Genomic DNA, 17,385 nt, shown 5'->3' with positions numbered 1-17,385 from the left:
TGTTGTGTGGATAAGAGGGCACACAGGAGGACTATGTGCAGCCCTGAGTTCCTCCAAAGAGGAAAACGAGGCGGGGTATAAATGCAGTGTAATAGTAACAGCAACTGTTTGGCACAGCAAACAATGACTAAGATCTCTGCATCAGAAGCTCTGCAGTTCTCCTTCTCGGAGCTTTTGCCCTGGGAGGTGCCGTGAGTGCGAACGCAACCGGTTATTTTGAGACTATTTCCCCACATTTATGATTTATGCATTATCTAAAACCTCGGCATGGCACCCGGTTTTCTTTTCGGTGCTGTTAACGGAGCCAGGGCGGATGCAAGATCCACCGTTCGGTCTATGGGCAAACCGAGGAAAGCAGGTCTCTCCAGCCCTGCCTGACGCTGCTGCCCCCAAATGTGCTGGCCGGGGATGGTGGGTGTTGTGTTCGCACCCATCAAGGTGGCAAGAGGACAGGGCGAACTGCAACTCTCCCCGTTGGCCCTTGCTAAGCTGCTTATTCTCAGGCCACGCTGGCGAACCAATCATGGGCCAGGGCTGAGTGTGCAGACCCCCAGGAGACCCGCCAAAAAGCTCCCCACCATCAGGAGACGAGAACCGCCCAATGGGGTGGCCCAGAGAGCTGCGTCCTTCCAGGCCCTCGTGGACCGTCCCCAACCTGGTGCCCGTGGAGGTGTGAGCCTGCAGCTCGCCCACCTCTGCGGGGCATCAGGTTGCCGCTATCCCAAATCCCCGCCCTGACTCCATCGGCCCAGCTGCTCTGTTTCTCTGGGCGTAGGGTAAAGGACTGACTTCTGAGTAGTCCCACGAAGGTTTGTGCTGCTCATAGCAACTGCTTGTGCAGAGACTCTGGCTTGCTTTGCTGAGGGATGCTGCCTCCTCGTAATACTCGGGAGGATTTTGGAAAAATTCCAGCCAAAAATCCCAGCCAGCTCTAGCAGGGGAGATTTCCTTGAATCCTGCAGGTCTTTTAGGAAAATTGTTCCTGGTGGCGCGGCTTTAGTGCTTCCTCTCCCCCTTGTGCGTTTGCAATTGTGAAATGCTACTGGCAGCGTTTTAGGGGGTCCTGAAGTTACCTTTGAAAGAGATCTATTAAATTAAGACATTGGAACTGGTCAGAGTCTTCTGTGGTAAATTGTCCCGAGATGCCAGTAGATGGACGGGCTATAAAAGCTTTAAATACATAAATGTAACCTTAGTCTGTTCCTTCAGTTCCTCCTCCATCCCTGAGAAGAGCAATCAATGCAGCAGGTTGCTTTGCAGCTGCTGTTGTGATCCTCTCTGAACCCTTTAGCCTGATCTTGCGTGCTTACTCAGAAGTATGCCCAATGCATTAAATGGGGGTTACTCCCAAGGAAGTAGGCATAGAACTGTAACCTTGGTCTCATTTCCTACTTGTTACACACATAAAAATACAGGTTATGCTTTCCCTGGTTCAGAATTTGACTCATGGGTGGAAAGAAGTCAGGCATCGCTGCTTTAGGAGAGAGAGACCTTCCCTTGTCCGTTGCCTGGGATTGCTCCCACTTTATCGGCAGCCGTGACATGAATGTCCTCGTTACCACACAGACAACACAGAGACTTGGGGAACCTGAATACTGTGAATGATGCCAGTGTTCACAACTAGAATCAGCTAATAGATATGCAGATAGCAATAGGAATAATAACGATTTTTAAAATTGCTTTATGGATTCAATGACTGGTTTTATTGAAGTTGATCATGATTTTATCTGACAAACCACTTTGTGGTTTGCCCGTTTAAAAAAAAAATTGAAAGCAGTATAGACAGTCTTTGAACCACATAAACATAATTATGTGCATCTTTTTCTGGAGTAAGATCCAGCGAATTTCTCCCCTTCTGTGTAAACTTCAAAGTACAGCACTACTCAGATTCACCTCTGAATATAAGTACCAATATTTATCCGTCCCTTAGAATCCTTTGGCATCTCCAAATCTGGGCTAAAGTGCATAAGAGTCCACCTGAAATCCCTCCTGTTTTTTTGTCAGCCGGGCCTCGTTGGTGCTTTTTGAAGTCTCCCTTTTTAAATGTTAGGCATCGTCGGGGCTCGATACAGCCCAAAGTGAAGCAATTAATATAATTGATATTCGCTTCCTGCCACCATGACAAGAACAGTTCATAAAAGCGTCTCGTCCGAGCTGCTTCTTCCGTTTTCCTCTTCTGCATCTCTCTTGGGGAATCCCTGGCGTGATTCACCTTCCCGTCACAGAGACGTCACAGAGACTTGGTCTGGCTTCAGGATGGGGATTCCCAGGCTGCCTGGGCCAGGACCATCAGCCTTTTCAGCTGCTCAAAAGACACGAACATCACCACGTTCCATGATCCCAGCCGCAGGAAGGATGGAATGAAACTGAAAAAGAAGAAGCAGCACCCCAGAAACCCAGTGAGAGGGACCACACGCCTCTTCGTTACTGGCAATGGCGGCGCATTGCCAAAATGGAGAAACCGCATCCCCAAAAGTCGGGGATGTCCACCTCTATAGCAGTTTCATTTGCAAGCATCTATGTGCAAACGCACGTTCCAAAATGATCGCTATGGCTGAAATGGAAATGGAAGGCAGAGTTTAACATGGTGGGAAAACCTGCCTGCTTGGATGGGCCCAAGAGGCGCCGGTGCTCCCCGCCCGACCCTTTCGGTGGGCAGTTGAAAGTGGGGGACCCTGCAGAGCACGGACTGAGCTCTCATCCCAGGCGAAGATCGCGAGGCAGAGTTCAGGTTGCACCAGGGCAGAAGAGCAGCAAGAAACCTCGCCTACCCTTTGTAGAAAGCGGTGGGGCCCTCTTCCACTACCATGGTCAGCGTACAACTCAGGGCGTTCTTGTACTGTCCCAGCCTGGAGTTCATGTATCTCGTTTTGACGACATCCACGGGAGACGCCACCACCGTCGCGCAGAAGCCGGCTCCGAAGGCAGCGACAAAGTGGCATGGGAAATTATCTGTTGGTGGACCCGGGAGATTAAAGGCTTGAGGGAGCCAAAACCCCCGTGCCTGAGAGAGCTTTCTGGATACGCACAAATTTGGTTTCCGCTGGATTACTCCCTTCAGTATAAAGGGGACAGGTTCTCCGTTTCCGTGGGGCGGGTCTCACTGGGGTGGGTGCCACCCATGTAAAAGCGTGCACAGCCGTTCTTACATGTCAGCTGACGTTGTCCCCGATGCTTGCTTAGCCTACACAGATTCCACGCTTGCTTCTAGGACTCTCGTTCCCAAAACACTCTCCCAGCTTCCTTCAACCCAGGGCAGCCAGACCTCTGCACCCGAGGACCAAGTTCCATTTCCTTGGTTCTGGGAGGCCATGTTCCAAAGGTGGGCCAGGCTCAACACGCAGGGGCTGGACCAAGCACCGGGAGACCACAACCCAAAATCCCACACTACCTTACCGCCTGTTAATGAGGCCTGTGGGGAAGCGTTTCCAGAAGCGTTTGCTTTTCCAAAGATGGCGCTTTTGTGCATTGTCCTGACCTGCAAAACCAGCTATCAGCTGCTTTGCTTTTCCCGTAGGTTCCTGGACATTTCATCCCCTGTTGTTGGTTTTCTTTTTTCAGCAGTTCCCTCCCTGAAGCAGCAAATACTTCGCGACTCCTATGTTCTGTATGGTGCTGTACCTTTACGTCACTGAACTACCGTCCTGGGACTTTGAGTGAAGGATGGTAGATAAATGCTTTAAATAAATAAATTCACCCCCAGTCTGTGTACGTTGCCTTGTTTGTTTCAGTCCTACAGATGGAACTAGTCACCAGTCTGAATCTCACGACTGTGTGAATTAGCTACTCGGCCAAAGACTCAGAAACTGCGAAACTACAGGACGGGCAGGTCGAAGCGCTTCCCAGTGCTGGGGCCAGGGAGCCCCCGTACCTGTCATCAGGTGGTATTTCAGCAAGGCCTCCTTGATGAGATCGTAGGTCACCATCTCGCCGCAGTTCACGATGGCGTTGCGGGTGATGTTGGGCAGCGTCCCTGCAAAGCGGGGGAAGCGAGAGGCTCACGGCGGGGATCCCCTCGCAGGACCCCAGCAGCTCTCCGGACGCCGCCGCGAGGGAGCGAGCCTGGTCTCCGTACCTTTCCAGAGGCCTCTGACGCCTTCCTCCCTCGCAATGGTCCGGTAGGCGTCCACGGTCCCGTTGTACTTCCTGGGCCCGCCGACGACTCTGATGTGTGCCTGGAAGCGCACTTTCACCACATCGGTGGGCTGGGCGCATGTTACAGCCATCGCGCCAGTGGTACAGCCAGCAAGCAGCCGGGTGAGGATGCTGGCATCTGGCGGAGGGAGAGAGGGAGAGAGGATCTCATCATCATCATCGCTGCCACCTCTGCCGCCGCCGCCACCACCATTTCCTTTCAAGAAACTCGAGGCAGCCCACACCATTCTCCCCGTCTCACTCCTCCTCACAACAACAGCCCTGTGAGGTGGGCCAGGCTGAGGGTCTGTGCCTAGCCCAGAGCCACCCAATTGGCCGCAGGGCTGAGCAGGGACTAGAACCCGGATCGCCTGAGTCCCAGTCCCGTGCTCTGAATCCCAGCACCGCCCCAGCTCCCTGTTACGGCTTGGTGTGTAGGTTGCATTTCAAGCACAGCGTGTTCCAGCGTCTGTCATTTCACTGCTGGCTGTCCAGCGACTAGTTAAATAGAGTGATGGTCAGTGGGCAAGGATGGGGGGCTGGCAGGAGCGCCTGGTCAGGAGACAGCCTGGAAGCGCCTTGCGTCAGAACCCGGAGCGGCTGACGAGAGACGTCGGCCAGAACGTGGAGCAGTTGACCTACTCTCTGACCCCTTGGGCGTGTAGAACTGCTTCACGGAGTCGTACAGCCCGATCCGGATGGAGGCGAAGCTCATCTGGCGCTGGAGGCCGGCCACGAGCCCGTTGTAGAGGCTCCGGGGCCCCTCCATCTTCACCATGGTGGTGATGGTGCCGAAGACCCCCTTGTACTTGACATCCTTAACTGTCTTGGATGCTTTCGATTCTCCTTGAATCTGCAGAAGAAATTGCAATCGAAATGAGTAACAGCCGTTCTCCAGGCACCTCCAGTACAAACGCATCGGGTTTTTGTGCCAGTTAATTATCCTGGCAGACGCCCACCCCCAAAGCAAACATCCTAGAAACTGCATTTGGATGAAGGTACCAAACGTTTTCAGAGCAAGATTATCCGAGCCTCTCTCAGAAAGCTACCGTTCCCAGAGTTCCCCAGAGAAAGGAAATACATATTAAAACAGTCTATGTCTTGCAGTAGCAATGGTTTTAATTCTGCATTGCTTTAGGATGTGTATCCCACTATTTAAAAATGTGCCCAGGGTGGCCCATGACAAGCTGCAGCCCTGGCAAATCCCACCCTGTTTCCTCACACAAACCCTTGGATTTCGCTAGCCCTGCAGTGCCCTCAGGGCGGAGTGTCGAGGCCAAACATCCCCTGCCTCTACGTCTGTTGATATCCTCATGCCTTATGGGGTACCGCTACCAAGATCTCCACATTTTATTCCCGTTCCTGCCGCAGATTAATTCTGGGCCTATTTTTGCTTGGTGCAGGGGCTTAGATCCCTCGTGGCTTTGGGCTGATCCACAAAATGGTCCTTTTTGGTGAATGAGGTTCTTCTGTGTGGACTCCGCTATCGTGGAGAACTTGGGAGCTTCCCTCTGGTGGGTGCTTTTGTGCTGAGGCAACTGAGACGCCCCATCAGCTCTACTTGAAAGGTGCTCAGCCGGGCCACCCACCCGCGCGGTTTCCGGGGCCCACCTGGCCCTGCCTCCCCCGCACAGCCGCCGGGCAGCAAGCCGGCCACTGCCCCGGGCAAAGCTCACCTGCAGCCTGACTTTGGCCGTGTCCAGGGGGAAGGTACACAGGTCGGCAATGCATGCGGCCGTCCCCGCACTGAGAAACTTGATGGTGGCCGACGGGGGGATGTCGGTGGGCTTCAGGCCGACCATCCTGCTCTCGCTGATGGAGGAGTTTCAGCCCCAGGACGAGGAACGCCCTCTGAAGCCTACATTCGGCCCGGGACTGCTAAGCGAGAAACGACTTTGTGCGTGGTGAGAACAGATGAACCTGTGGGGAAGATTTTTAATGTAATATTATAATTATTTTTTAATTTATTGTTGTAAGCCGCCCCGAGGCTTCGGCGAATGGGGCGGCATAAAAATGTTTAAAAAAAAAAAAGAGAGAGATGGTGATTTTCCTTGGGTCCAGATCCCGCAATTGCAGCATATGCGACGTGGAGAACCATGTAAGAGGCTTTGGGTTCCCCACAAGAGGAGAAAAGGAGGATATAGATGCAATATTATAATATGTAAATCAGTGTAATGCGAATGGGGCAGCTTTTACACACATTAATTAATTACTTGTATGCCGATTTGTACTTTTTTGTCCTCTGGACTGGGCACCAGTTTTTTGGGGCTTTGGGATGCCCCAGGTCCCATGCATTCAAGTTCGGCTCGCCCCAGGGGAGGATGCCCCAGATGGCAGCTGAGGACTGCTCTGCTGTGGTGCATGCACAGGGGATGGTGCGGGCGCCGCTGAGTGACACCGCTGTGTTTCATGTGCGGGGGGGTGCTTTCTGGGGATCTTTACATGACCGCAGGGGCACTCTTTCCAATTGCCCAAATATTATTGTTGTTATTATTATTATTATTATTATTTAGAAAATTTCTATGCCGCCCCATTCGCCGAAGCCTCGGGGCGGCTCACAAATATATCAGTTAAAATATTATACAATAAAAATATAAAACAAGTTAACAATATAAAATAAGTCACCCTGGCCGAAGAATAAAATAAATAGTATTAACAGTTAAAATTACATTTGAATAAAAAGGTCTTAGCCTGGCGCTGAAAAACAAATAACGATGGCGCCAGGCGGACCTCTCTGGGGAGCGCATTCCATAGATTGGGTGCCACCGCAGAGAAGGCCCTCCTCTGAGTACCTATCCTTCTAATTTCCTTCACGGAGGGTTCCCAGAGAAGGGCCTCTCCTGCAGATCTCAGGGGGCGGGCAGGCATATATGGACGTAAGCGCTCCTTCTGGTAGCCAGGACCCAAGCCGTTTAGGGCTTTATAGGTCATCACCAATACCTTGAATTGGGCCCGGGCTTCAATGGGGAGCCAGTGAAGCAGATGGAGGACTGGAGTCATGTGAACACAACGCCCAGTCCCTGTCAGCAGCCTGGCAGCTCTATTCTGAACCAATTGAAGTATCTGGACCATCTTCAAGGGTAGCCCCACGTAGAGCGTGTTACAGAAGTCAAGGCGGGACGTCACCTCTGCTGGTGCCAGAGGTCGGACTAGGTGGCCCGGGGGTCCCTTCTGACTCCAAATAGGGTCAGGTTTTGGAAAATTAACGCTGCACCAACAAACCTGGTGGGAAAGCGCTGGGGGATCCTTGGCGGGTTCTTTTCAACATTAAGCAAGTGAATCCAAGTTATCCGAGCACCGTTTCCCCTCCTGAAGCCCTGAAGCATGAGCAGGTTCATTCTTGCCCTGATCTCCCAGTCCAACTAGGCAACCTCTGATTTGTCTCTTGAAAATGTAAAGTGGAGAGTTCAGAGAAGATTTGGAAGAAATCCTGGGACAATCCCAGGCCCCCCCAAACATGCAGGACATAGAAACATAGAAACAGAGCGAGTCAGAAGGGGTCTCCCCGGCCATCTAGTCTGACCTCCGGCACCAGCCGGCTCTGCTCACGACATGCCCACCATGTGCATGTCCAGCCTGGCCTTGAACACCTGCACCAACATGTGTTCTCTGCACCTGCGGAAGGCGAGTTTCTGCGCACCAGCCGCACGTTTGTTGACATAATCACATTTAAAAACTTTGAGTTCTGTATCTTGATTCCTTTGCTTGTTCACAGCTCCTGGTTCTTGTCCGATGCAGAGTGGGATCTACATTTCATCAGCATCAGGAAAGATTTGGGATTTCGAGACCAGAAAAGTCAGTCTGGGGAATGTTGGGAATAATAGGACATCTGGGGACACGTGGCTGGAGAGCAGCACTTGTGAAAGGGACCTGGGGGTGCTGGGTGACTGCAGGCTGAACATGAGCCAGCCGTGTGATGCGGTGGCCAAGAGGGCGAACGGCACCCTCGATTGCATAGCCAGAAGTGTGGCTTCTAGCTCGAGAGAGGTGTTGTTGCCACTCTACACGACTCTGGTGCACCCGCAACTGGAGTATTGTGCTCAGTTCTGTGCCCCTCATTACAGGAAGGATATAGCCAGGTTATAGTCAGTGCAGCGCAGGGCCACAAGGTTGGTGGCCGGTTTGCAGGGGATGCCGTATGAGGCGAGACTGAGGGAACTGGGTCTCTTCAGCCTGGAGAAGAGGAGACTCAGAGGGGATCTGCTGGCGACATGCAGGTACGTGAGGGGGTGTCACACGGAGGTGGGAGAGACCTGTTCTCCCCTGCAGAGGAGGGCAGGATGTGCTCCAACGGAGCAAAGCTCAGGGAACCCAGGTTCAGTTTGGATGCCAGGAAGCACTTCCTGACAGTCAGGACCCCGAGGGGGTGGAATGTGCTTCCATGGGAGGTGGTTGAGGCCCCATTGGTGAGGGTGCTCAAGGACAGGCACATGGTGGGCATGTCATGAGCAGAGCCGGCTGGAGCCGGGGGTCAGACTAGATGGCCCCGGAGGCCCCTTCTGACTCGCTCTGTTTCTCTGTTTCCATCTTTCCTGATTAAACACTCAAAGGGTCGCACTCTGTCTTGCGGGGCGTCCACATGCACCAAATCGCCCCCAGTTGCATGCACAAGCAAACCCTCAGCTAAAATCCTGAATCCCGGCAGCTTCACCCTCTGCCTGAAGATAATCCGGCCAAGAGCCTGCCGCCCGCCAAGAAAACAAACATTTCTTACTTGGCCCTGGAGAATCTCTCCACGACTTCCTTGTGAGCCGGTCTGAGGGTTTCCCTGCTGAAAGGCAGTCTGTAAATACTGCAGATAAATCGTAAGTGAATCGACAGTCAGACCCGACTGTGTGGCAGCGGCAGAAGCGGCATAGTTATATCTGTTCGGAGGAAGTGTCCGCTGGAGCACCGCCTGTCATCTTGTCCGGACCCCCATTTATAGGGTCTGCCCGGCTGGCATTTGAGCAGAACGCGGACGGACGGATGAAAACAGAGATCAGCTTGCAGGGTCATGCAGTCCAGCAGCCTCCTGCCGGCCGCTGACCTAAAATAGAGCCGGGCCATTTAGATTTGGTAATAGTCTCAGGGTGTACCCTTATTTTTCTTCTTCGTATGTGTACCGTCAGCAGCGTGTGTGCATGCACGAGGTGTACATCGCCAAACAGGTCCTGAGCACTCGGGTGCATCTCCGGCATCCGCAGGCTCAGGGACCGCCTCAGGCCCTTTAGGTGCCCCGGAGGGCCACGCCCCCTTGCCCTGGCCACGCCCCTCCCAGCCACGCACTCTGGGGTTTTCCCCATCCCGAAAGGTGAAATTCTGGGGCATCAAGGGGTCTGCCCTGCAGCAAAATGTTTCCGGAGGAAGCTCCGTCCGGCGCCGCCTTTGTCCAGCAAGTCAGGGCAGGCGTCTGTGTCTGACGCTTGCTCACAGCTGTGGGACGGGGCGAGGCCATTCTTTTCCCAAAGGGAGAGGCTGCATTTCCTAATTCAGGGCGGACCGCGTCCTGCTTTGACTTGGGATCCTGGAAGCGTGAGAGGCTGGGCCCCCTGCTTAATCTGCTCGCTTGGGGGCCCGAGTGTTCCCTTCCACACGGCCTTTTTCCCTGGCTGCTCCGGGCTGGCCTGGCCTGGCCATCCTCAGCTGGCGCATCAAAAATAGCCTTTGACGCACTGCAGGAATTTGGACTTCAAGGAGGGGTCGCTGTGGCACACCTGCTTCTGCTATTTTGGAAAGCGGCTCCGGCAAACGGAGCAAGACGGGCAGGCCGGGGCTCAGGCGGAGAAGGGCTCCCCCAGGACTTCAGGGAGTAACTCGATTTGTGTGGCCTTTGCCCTTAATAGCTCGCATTGCCCGGTGTGCTGACGGCGCACGCGGGAGCAGCTGGTGGGCACAGCCGGCCGGGTAAGTAGGCGAAAGGGAGGATTCTCCGGCCCCCCGGGAAGAGCGATCCTTCCTCGCGGTGCCGGTGCCTCTGACGTGCCGTGTCCCCTGGCAGACCGGGGGAAGGGGCCCCGGTCCCACTGCCACATTTTCCCTTTGGATGGAACATGTCTGTTTTTCACACCCTTGTAGCCAGACCGGATTGATGTGCAGGGAAGCTCGGAATTGTCTTTGACATGGAGCATGCAGAAAACCATGGAGCAAGATTCTGGCTTTAAGAGGACTTGAGTCTGGGCTCGCATGCGTTTCCCTCGGAGTAAATAGCAGGATCTGAACCCTAGCCCTCTGCTACCTGCTGCTTGAGCCATGCAGCAGAAGATGCTGGAGCAGCTTTCTCCAACCCGGTGCCCTTTGGATGTTTCGAACTATGGCTCCGGCCTTCCCCATAGAGATGATGAGAATTGTGGGCCGACACATCCAGGTGGCACCTGGCTGGGGAAGGGCGTGGCAGCGACTAACCAGAAAACTTGTGCCTGCAAAGCAGGCATTTTACCATTTTACTCACCTGTAACTCACCTTTCACTGGTTGCTTGGAATGACACCTTCCTTCATCAAGGCCCCATGACAGCAGAGTTGCTGCCACCCCAGGAATTGGGGCCCTGATATGTGATCTCTGAGATCTCATCAGCTAATCTTATTTATTTAAAACATTTCTATGCCGCCCCCATCGCAACAAAGCCTCGGGGCGGCTCACAAAGAATACATAAAAACATATATAAATAATAATAATATAACAATTAAAAAAACATTAAAAACCCCAGTGCATTCTCGGCTAAAAATGTTAAAATCCTAATTAATTCAATAATTTAACAATTAAAATAAGTTTTAAATAAAAAGGTCTTAGCCTGGCGCCGAAAAACAAATAACGACGGTGCCAGGCGGACCCCTCTGGGGAGGTCCCCTCTTTGCTTCTCCAGGACAGCATTCTTGGCCATCAGGAACGTGTTCCCCAGCCGCCAGAAGCTCGCTGCGATGGACACGCATCCAGAGGGCAGAGTGTGGCAGGCAGTCCGCTGGGTGGCCCTCACACCTCTGCTGGCTTTGCCCTCGGTAAATGGGTTGAATTCTTATTACTTTATTTTTATGTATTTTTCAATTCATATCCTGCCTTTTTCCTACAAAGGGCTCAAGGCAGCTTACATCATGCCCCTCCTCCATCTTATCCCCACAACAACAACCCTGTGAGGTAGGTTGGCTGAGAGTCTGTGACTGGCCCAAAGTCACCCAGTGGGCTCCATGGCTGAGCAGGGACTCGAACCCGGATCGTCTGAGTCCCAGTCCCATGCTCTTAACCACCACACCCCACTGGCTTACTGGGTTTGTTTCTCTGGAAAAACCACATTTTTTTACAAGAAGAGGTAGACATGCCTCCTAGTTTACTTTAGTTTAGTTTAGTTTAGTTACTAGTGTACTGTTAACCATTACCGATGATGAGAATTCTCTGCCCCGGCCATCGGGCCCCGTCGCGGATCTCGCATGCTTGCTTAACTTGTACTTCACATGCCGAACCCTGGCTTTCTCGCAAGCCTGCCTCCTTGCACAGCCCTAGCTGGGTTGGCGTGCACGCACGCACGCACGCGCGCGCGCGCGCACACACACAGAGAGAGAGAGAGAGAGAGAGAGAGAGAGAGAGAGAGAGAGAGAGAGAGAGATCAGTAAATAGCAGTTACCTGCTCACAGGGTGGCCTAGCACACCTGTGTGCAGACAAGGCCACGGATGCTGACCTGTTTCCTCACTGGGCACCCCGCACTGGGAAGACTGGCTCGCACCCGGGCCCGCCTCCTTGCACAGCCCTGGGCACCACGATCCAGCTGCTGCTGCAGCCCATCTGACTGGAGGGCCTTGCCTGAAAAGTGGGGAGCGGGCGGCTGCACACCTGGTCCTCCCCGGCTTCCAGTGACTGGGAACCCGAATCGTCCGTTGTTCCTCCTACACGTGGAAATGTTCTGTTCTGTTCAGTGGCGAGCACAATGGATGCGGCTGTGGCGGGTGGGAACAGACCGTGGGTGGACGACGGGCGAAGAGCTGTGTTTTGGAAGGCCGATTGTTTTGTGGGTGATTTAAAACTAGGCAATGGCGTGGACTCTCGAACTCGGGGTGTCGCTTCTCCTGAGCTTCCTTCTGTGAGCATCTCTGTAGCTGTAAAACCCGAGACTGCCCTGGGCTCAAGCCGTAGCCAGCTTCACTCGGTCCTTCCACTAGCGAGGCCTGCACAGAGACCTTTGTCAAGCCCAGTCTTACTCTTTTCCCACTTTCTAAGCCTGGGTTTATTGGGTTTATTGGAAACTGGGAATCTGTTTGAGCATGGCAGCTGGAGTGATCAGTTCCTGTTGGATTTCCTTCCTGATATTTAGCTCCCACTCTAACTTTATAACAGGTTCTCCTTCTGGGCTTTTGCCAGCTTTGATGTGCCCTAGTTTTGGCTTCAGCTGATAATCTATGGTCTCTAAATGATTACCTGGAGCAATTACTCTAAATATAGCTATAAATAAGGAGATCCGTCAATAGCTCTCACTTTCTCTTGTTTGCTGTCTCCCCACTCCTACCGTTTGCTCAGAGAACGACCACATGAGGAACGGCTTGTGCTCTCAGTTTGCAGCTGGCACCGAATGCAGGAGGAGGGGGAGGAAGATGCATGGCTTTTAATGACATCATTGCATTTCTCAGTGTAAATAGAGCACCGCTTCCTTTTGCCAGGAACAGTTTTGCAAGCGTGCTCTTTGGATCAGGGCCTCACAGTCTAAAGGCATAAAACTGTGGGTTCAGGGCTTGGCCCACAAACTCCTTATCGGGTGTCTGGGGCAGCCAGTTCAGGGAAGTGCGTCACTTGTTGATGGAACTCCCGAGTTATGTTAGCATCGTCTCCGCAATCCGCGGCAGCAAACTGACATCGCTGCATTGTCCCAGCTGTACAGGAGCGAGAAGTGAGGAACTCGGACAATGTGCCTGCGCATGGAAGAGGTCCAAGGACGGCCAAAGGGGCACCGCGGTGCTGCCAAGTGTCCCAGTGGCATTTTGAATGGGCAAAGCGTTTTCCATGGCTGCATCATGCGCATCTGTTGTAGGGGCCATTCCTCACTCTGGTGCCCTGCAGATGTGCTGGACTGAAGCGCCCATCATGCCCAGCCAGCAGATGTGCACTCCAACCCATCTGGAGGGGGCCAGGTTACCCTCAGCCTGAGACACTGGGCTGGAGGAAGGCGGATTTACACGGTCACATCTACGTCCAAGAAGGCCTTGTGGTGCTCCAGTCTCCTTTGGGTTTCCCGAGGGCAACTGGATGGCCACGGTTTGCACAGGATCCCTGGGTCTGATCCAGCAGGGCTTTTCCCATAGAAGCAGCCTGTGCTTCCGGGCATGTGGAAAACCACAACTTTATTACTGCATTCTAATGGCGCTTATGTAGCTTCCAGGGCCTGGAATATTATCCAGCAAGGTTAATACAACAACACACCCTAGAGACTCCACTCCACCATGGCTGCAGTCCTCCCAGCTTGTCGGACTACACCCTCCACCTTCCCCAGCCAGCATGACAAAAGGCAGGGGATGCTGGGGTTGCAGAGATGGCTATTTGGTTCAATTGCAGCGCACTGTCTCTGGAATCGAGCTTTTCCACCCCTTTTGCAGGGGTGGTCTTGGAGCCCTTCAAACTCGCCACAACACCCTCTGGCCCCTTTCCCCCGGAGGACAAGACCCCAGTGAGTAAGACGTCGCGAGCAGGTCTTAGCTGTGCATTTGGAGAAACTTCCCAACTTCCCTGCAGGTGGGACAGCTTGCTGGAGGAGGTGTATGGCCCTCTCTCTCTCGTTTTATGTATTTAAGCAAGTGCTGAGCCATCAGCCAGCTGGGATGCTGCGGTCGCATCCTCCGCGGCAGTGCATGCACCAAGCGGGGGTGGACTTGATGTTCTCTAAGGTCCCTTCCAGCTCTAAGTCTATGACCTTCTCCCTTTGCTATAAGGTGAAAGTTTGGTATTAATGTACGAGGGTTCCTCAAAGTTTCTGCACTTTTTAAAAACTCTATTAAGGATTTCAAAAACAAATTACATCGCTTTTCTACGTCACCTTCCTTTGCGATGCGTTTTTCCCAGCATCATAGCAACTTAATGCTATTAGCAAAAATATATATAAAATTATTTATAAAATATAGAAGTGCAGAAACTTTTTGAAGACCCCTTGCAGAATGGATGAGTAAACCAAGAGAAGGGGTGGTTTTATGGGTTCCTTTTTCTTTTTAAGAGTTACTCAAATGATGGAGCTTGAGCAATCTTCTTTCTGGCTCTTACTTGGAAGCACCCAAAAGATGTTCTGCATCATTCCTCTCTTCAGCGGTTCTAAATGCTAGAAAATAAGCACCGTTTTCTGCAGATCCAGTCCCAACTTCCACCTTTGGGGAGCTGAAAGTCTTTGTTCATCCTCCCATTGGGGCTTGAAAGACAGGGTAGGAGAACGGCTGTTTTGGGCCTCTGGCGCTGATCCTCGGAGAGGGGGGACTCTGCTAGCCTTTCCCAGAATGGTGCCTGGAACTCCCATTTGGAGCATGCTGTCTGGGGATGATGGGAGTTGCATCCAACATATCTGGAGAGGAGCAGGTTGGAGAAAGAACAGGGGGAATATACAGAGCAGCTGCACTTGGGTACAAATAGAAGAAAATGTACCTCTCCGTGAAGAGGCAGTGAGTGTGGCCCAGAAATTAACAGCTTTCTTGTGGAAGAAGGCCAGTGATATTTTAAACGAGTGTTGGAGAGTCTTTTGTGTTGCTGAAGAGACGTTTGTGTGGCCGTTTTCAGGGGCAGCAAAACATCCTTTGCTGTTGCCAAGGCCCGGTTTGCCTGACGGTGTGCAGTGTGTGTGAAACAGGCTGTCCCCCTCAGAGTGGTTGTTCAGATGGCATCATTGCATCCCCGGCCCCATGGAGTGAGTGAGCGCAAGTGCCGGATGCTCGGCTTTTCCAGGAAGCCACCATGTGGGAGGGGGCAGGCTGTGGGACCACAACTCTGCTTCCGAGAGGCCTCGGGCCTGATTCAGCGGCGCTCTTCCTGTGAAGAAGCGCCATCCCTTCTTCAGCCAGCAGGACAGTTTCCTAGGCCAGTGCCCATTATGTACTTATTAAAGAAATAGACTCGAGGTCACAAAAATATAAATTGTACTTTATTGTACAAAAGAGTATCACAACTGTAAAAAACCAAAACCAAAAAAACAAACTATTTACAAATAAGTTTCCATTTGGGACCATGTCCTTTCAAGGTGTGATGTTTTTAGTGACTTAAATGAGAATTACAGTACCAGTAAAAGGAATAATTTATATCTGCAAAGCCAGGTGCATTTAGCTAAAAGCACACCCTGGTTATCACTCTATTCACAGTTCAGACCTAGCAATGTGCATCATGCACAGGTCCCCGCGATGCGCTCTCGTAAGCAGAAGACAGCCCTGGAGAGAAGGGCGCAGTCCCTGGCTACATAAACTGTTCCAAATTCACCCATGCCCGCCCCCCGCAAAGCTTAGTCTAGGAGGCAGCATCCTCATGCCATTGAGGGCATCTGCCCAGACATCTGGTCTGTGCTCCAGGTGGGCAAATGCCCGCCACAGAACCAACAATCCTTTTTGTCTCCCTTCAAGGCTGGAAGCTGGTTTGTGCCGCAAAGGAATGTGAGGGAGGAAAAGCAAAGTGACTCCTTCATCTCCCGCCTCCTTTCTCCCCAGGAGACAGATTCTATACAAATGGCTATTTTCTTCATTGAGTGGTTTGAAAAAGGAAAGTGGGAAAAGGAATGAAGAAAGAATCCAAAAAACTGTGGGGAAGGAGAGGGAGATGCCACTGTTGGCCCCCTGGGACCCCCCTGGACCCCCCACATAAGATAAAATCCCTCCCCTCCCGGAAGCAAGCGGGGAAGGTGGCTCTGGCTGTGTGGAGAAAGCCCTGCCGCAGCCTCCATGGCCCTCCTGGGGGCAGAGCAGCGTGGCTCCTACCACCCGGCCAATGAGCCCTGGGCCGTGCAGCCGCTGACTTTTGGGGAGCCGGGCCAGGACAGCTTCTGCGTGCCCCTTCCCGTCGGCTCAGGGCCTTCCTCTGACTTGGTCAAGCGGGATGGAGGCGCCAGGCTCCCCGAGTAAGGCAGGAACCCAGGATACGAGGCGGGGCAAAAGCACCGAGGGTGGCAACTGAGGGGCCCAATGGCAGCTGCGGCCCAGAGCCAGGCCGGGGGGGGGGGGGGGCACCTCTTCCCTGCTGGTGGCACCTGTGATCTAACTGTCGCCTTCCCTCGCTAGCTGTGGGGCTCCTTCTAGCAGATCCGGAAAGGTGGCTGTCATACATGGCTCGAAAAGGCGGTGGGTTGCGTCTTTGGTGAGCGTCTTTGGTGACCTCTCAGGTTGGGCACAGAACCACTGTACCAATAAGGACGGGCTTGCGCAGGTGTGAGACTCGCTTTTGGCTTGGCTCTGAGCTCCCACAGCTCAGGGAAACAAGTGTTCAGAAACAAGCAAGTCCGGCTCCTGCCCCAGCTGGAAGTTTCACGGCTTCAGCCAATGCGCTTTGGCCTCCTCGATACATGACTTCTCTGCTACGGTTTTTTGGAGAATTGTGTTGAGAATATTTTGGCAATCCTTTTCATTTCCTCTTCTGGGAGCTGAGCCGGGGTCAAGCGCCGCTTGTCGCAGTTCTCCCTTCGGCAAGGGATTCCGGTGGCGGCGGCGTCCCTACCCGTTCCCACCTGAAATAGAAGGCAGCCAGGCTCATGTGCTGGGGGCACAGGTCAGCTCTTTGCAGTTTAGTATCTCCTTGCTTTCAGGGTTAAGTGCCTTTCCAGCAAGATCGTTTCCTTCTGCCTGACTGAGTTGCACTATCAAATGAAGTGACTTCAAACATAAAGAGAACCTCGATGACCAGGGGCCCCAGACCAGCCCCTGCAGGTGTTTCCTATGCAATCCGACAAAGGATGTCGGATTGGCTGCATTTTTGTTTCCACTGAAAGACCCCTCTGCCCCACTCATCTTCCACAACAAGGCCTGTGCAAGAGGGAGCCCGCTGCCCGCTCACTCCCACTTAAAAAGGGCGTGTGCTTTTGCATGGCAGAGCGGAAGTAGGCCTTCCAAGGCCTGACCTGAAGTGCCGCACCCCGGACTCTGGAGTCAGCAGCATTTCCCCTCTTCTGTCGAGCAACAGGGTCGTGGGAAGGAGGAACGTGGTCACCAGACCTTCCCAAAGCGGAAGTGAAAGTAGCAGGGCTGTTCCTGCCCCCTGGAAAGGGAGCTAAGGCTACTGCTTGCAGCCCACGAAAGTACTTGCTTTGCCAAAAGGAAATGTCTTGCAGGGGAACCTGGCG

The 17,385-nt window shown here is 53.0% G+C and overlaps 2 protein-coding genes across 4 annotated transcripts in view; both read right to left on the bottom strand.

Annotated features, from left to right (window-relative positions):
- Positions 1–2,251: 2,251 nt before the first annotated feature.
- On the bottom strand, positions 2,252–5,949 carry UCP3 (uncoupling protein 3). The gene is made up of 6 exons (XM_044450235.1): positions 5,811–5,949; positions 4,777–4,987; positions 4,076–4,273; positions 3,872–3,973; positions 2,772–2,952; positions 2,252–2,366 (listed from the first exon to the last, which is right to left on the bottom strand). The coding sequence occupies exons 1-6, from the start codon at positions 5,934–5,936 to the stop codon at positions 2,252–2,254; spliced, it is 933 nt and encodes a 310-aa protein (XP_044306170.1). The 5' UTR covers positions 5,937–5,949.
- A 9,239-nt stretch (positions 5,950–15,188) lies between these two features.
- Positions 15,189–17,385, bottom strand: part of C2CD3 (C2 domain containing 3 centriole elongation regulator) — a 55,472-nt gene continuing 53,275 nt past the window's right edge. For all 3 annotated transcript variants that reach the window (XM_044450191.1, XM_044450193.1, XM_044450192.1), the window contains exon 33: positions 15,189–16,773. In XM_044450191.1, coding sequence (XP_044306126.1) covers positions 16,624–16,773 — 150 coding nt within the window. In that variant the 3' untranslated portion in view covers positions 15,189–16,623. The remainder of the gene's footprint in view (positions 16,774–17,385) is intronic.

The sequence above is a fragment of the Varanus komodoensis genome, unplaced genomic scaffold (assembly GCF_004798865.1).
Source record: "Varanus komodoensis strain SLA01 unplaced genomic scaffold, ASM479886v1 scaffold63, whole genome shotgun sequence".
NCBI classification, from domain to species: domain Eukaryota; kingdom Metazoa; phylum Chordata; class Lepidosauria; order Squamata; family Varanidae; genus Varanus; species Varanus komodoensis.
The sequence above is the reverse complement of the archived record's forward strand: the minus strand, read 5'-3'. Positions and strand labels throughout refer to the sequence as shown.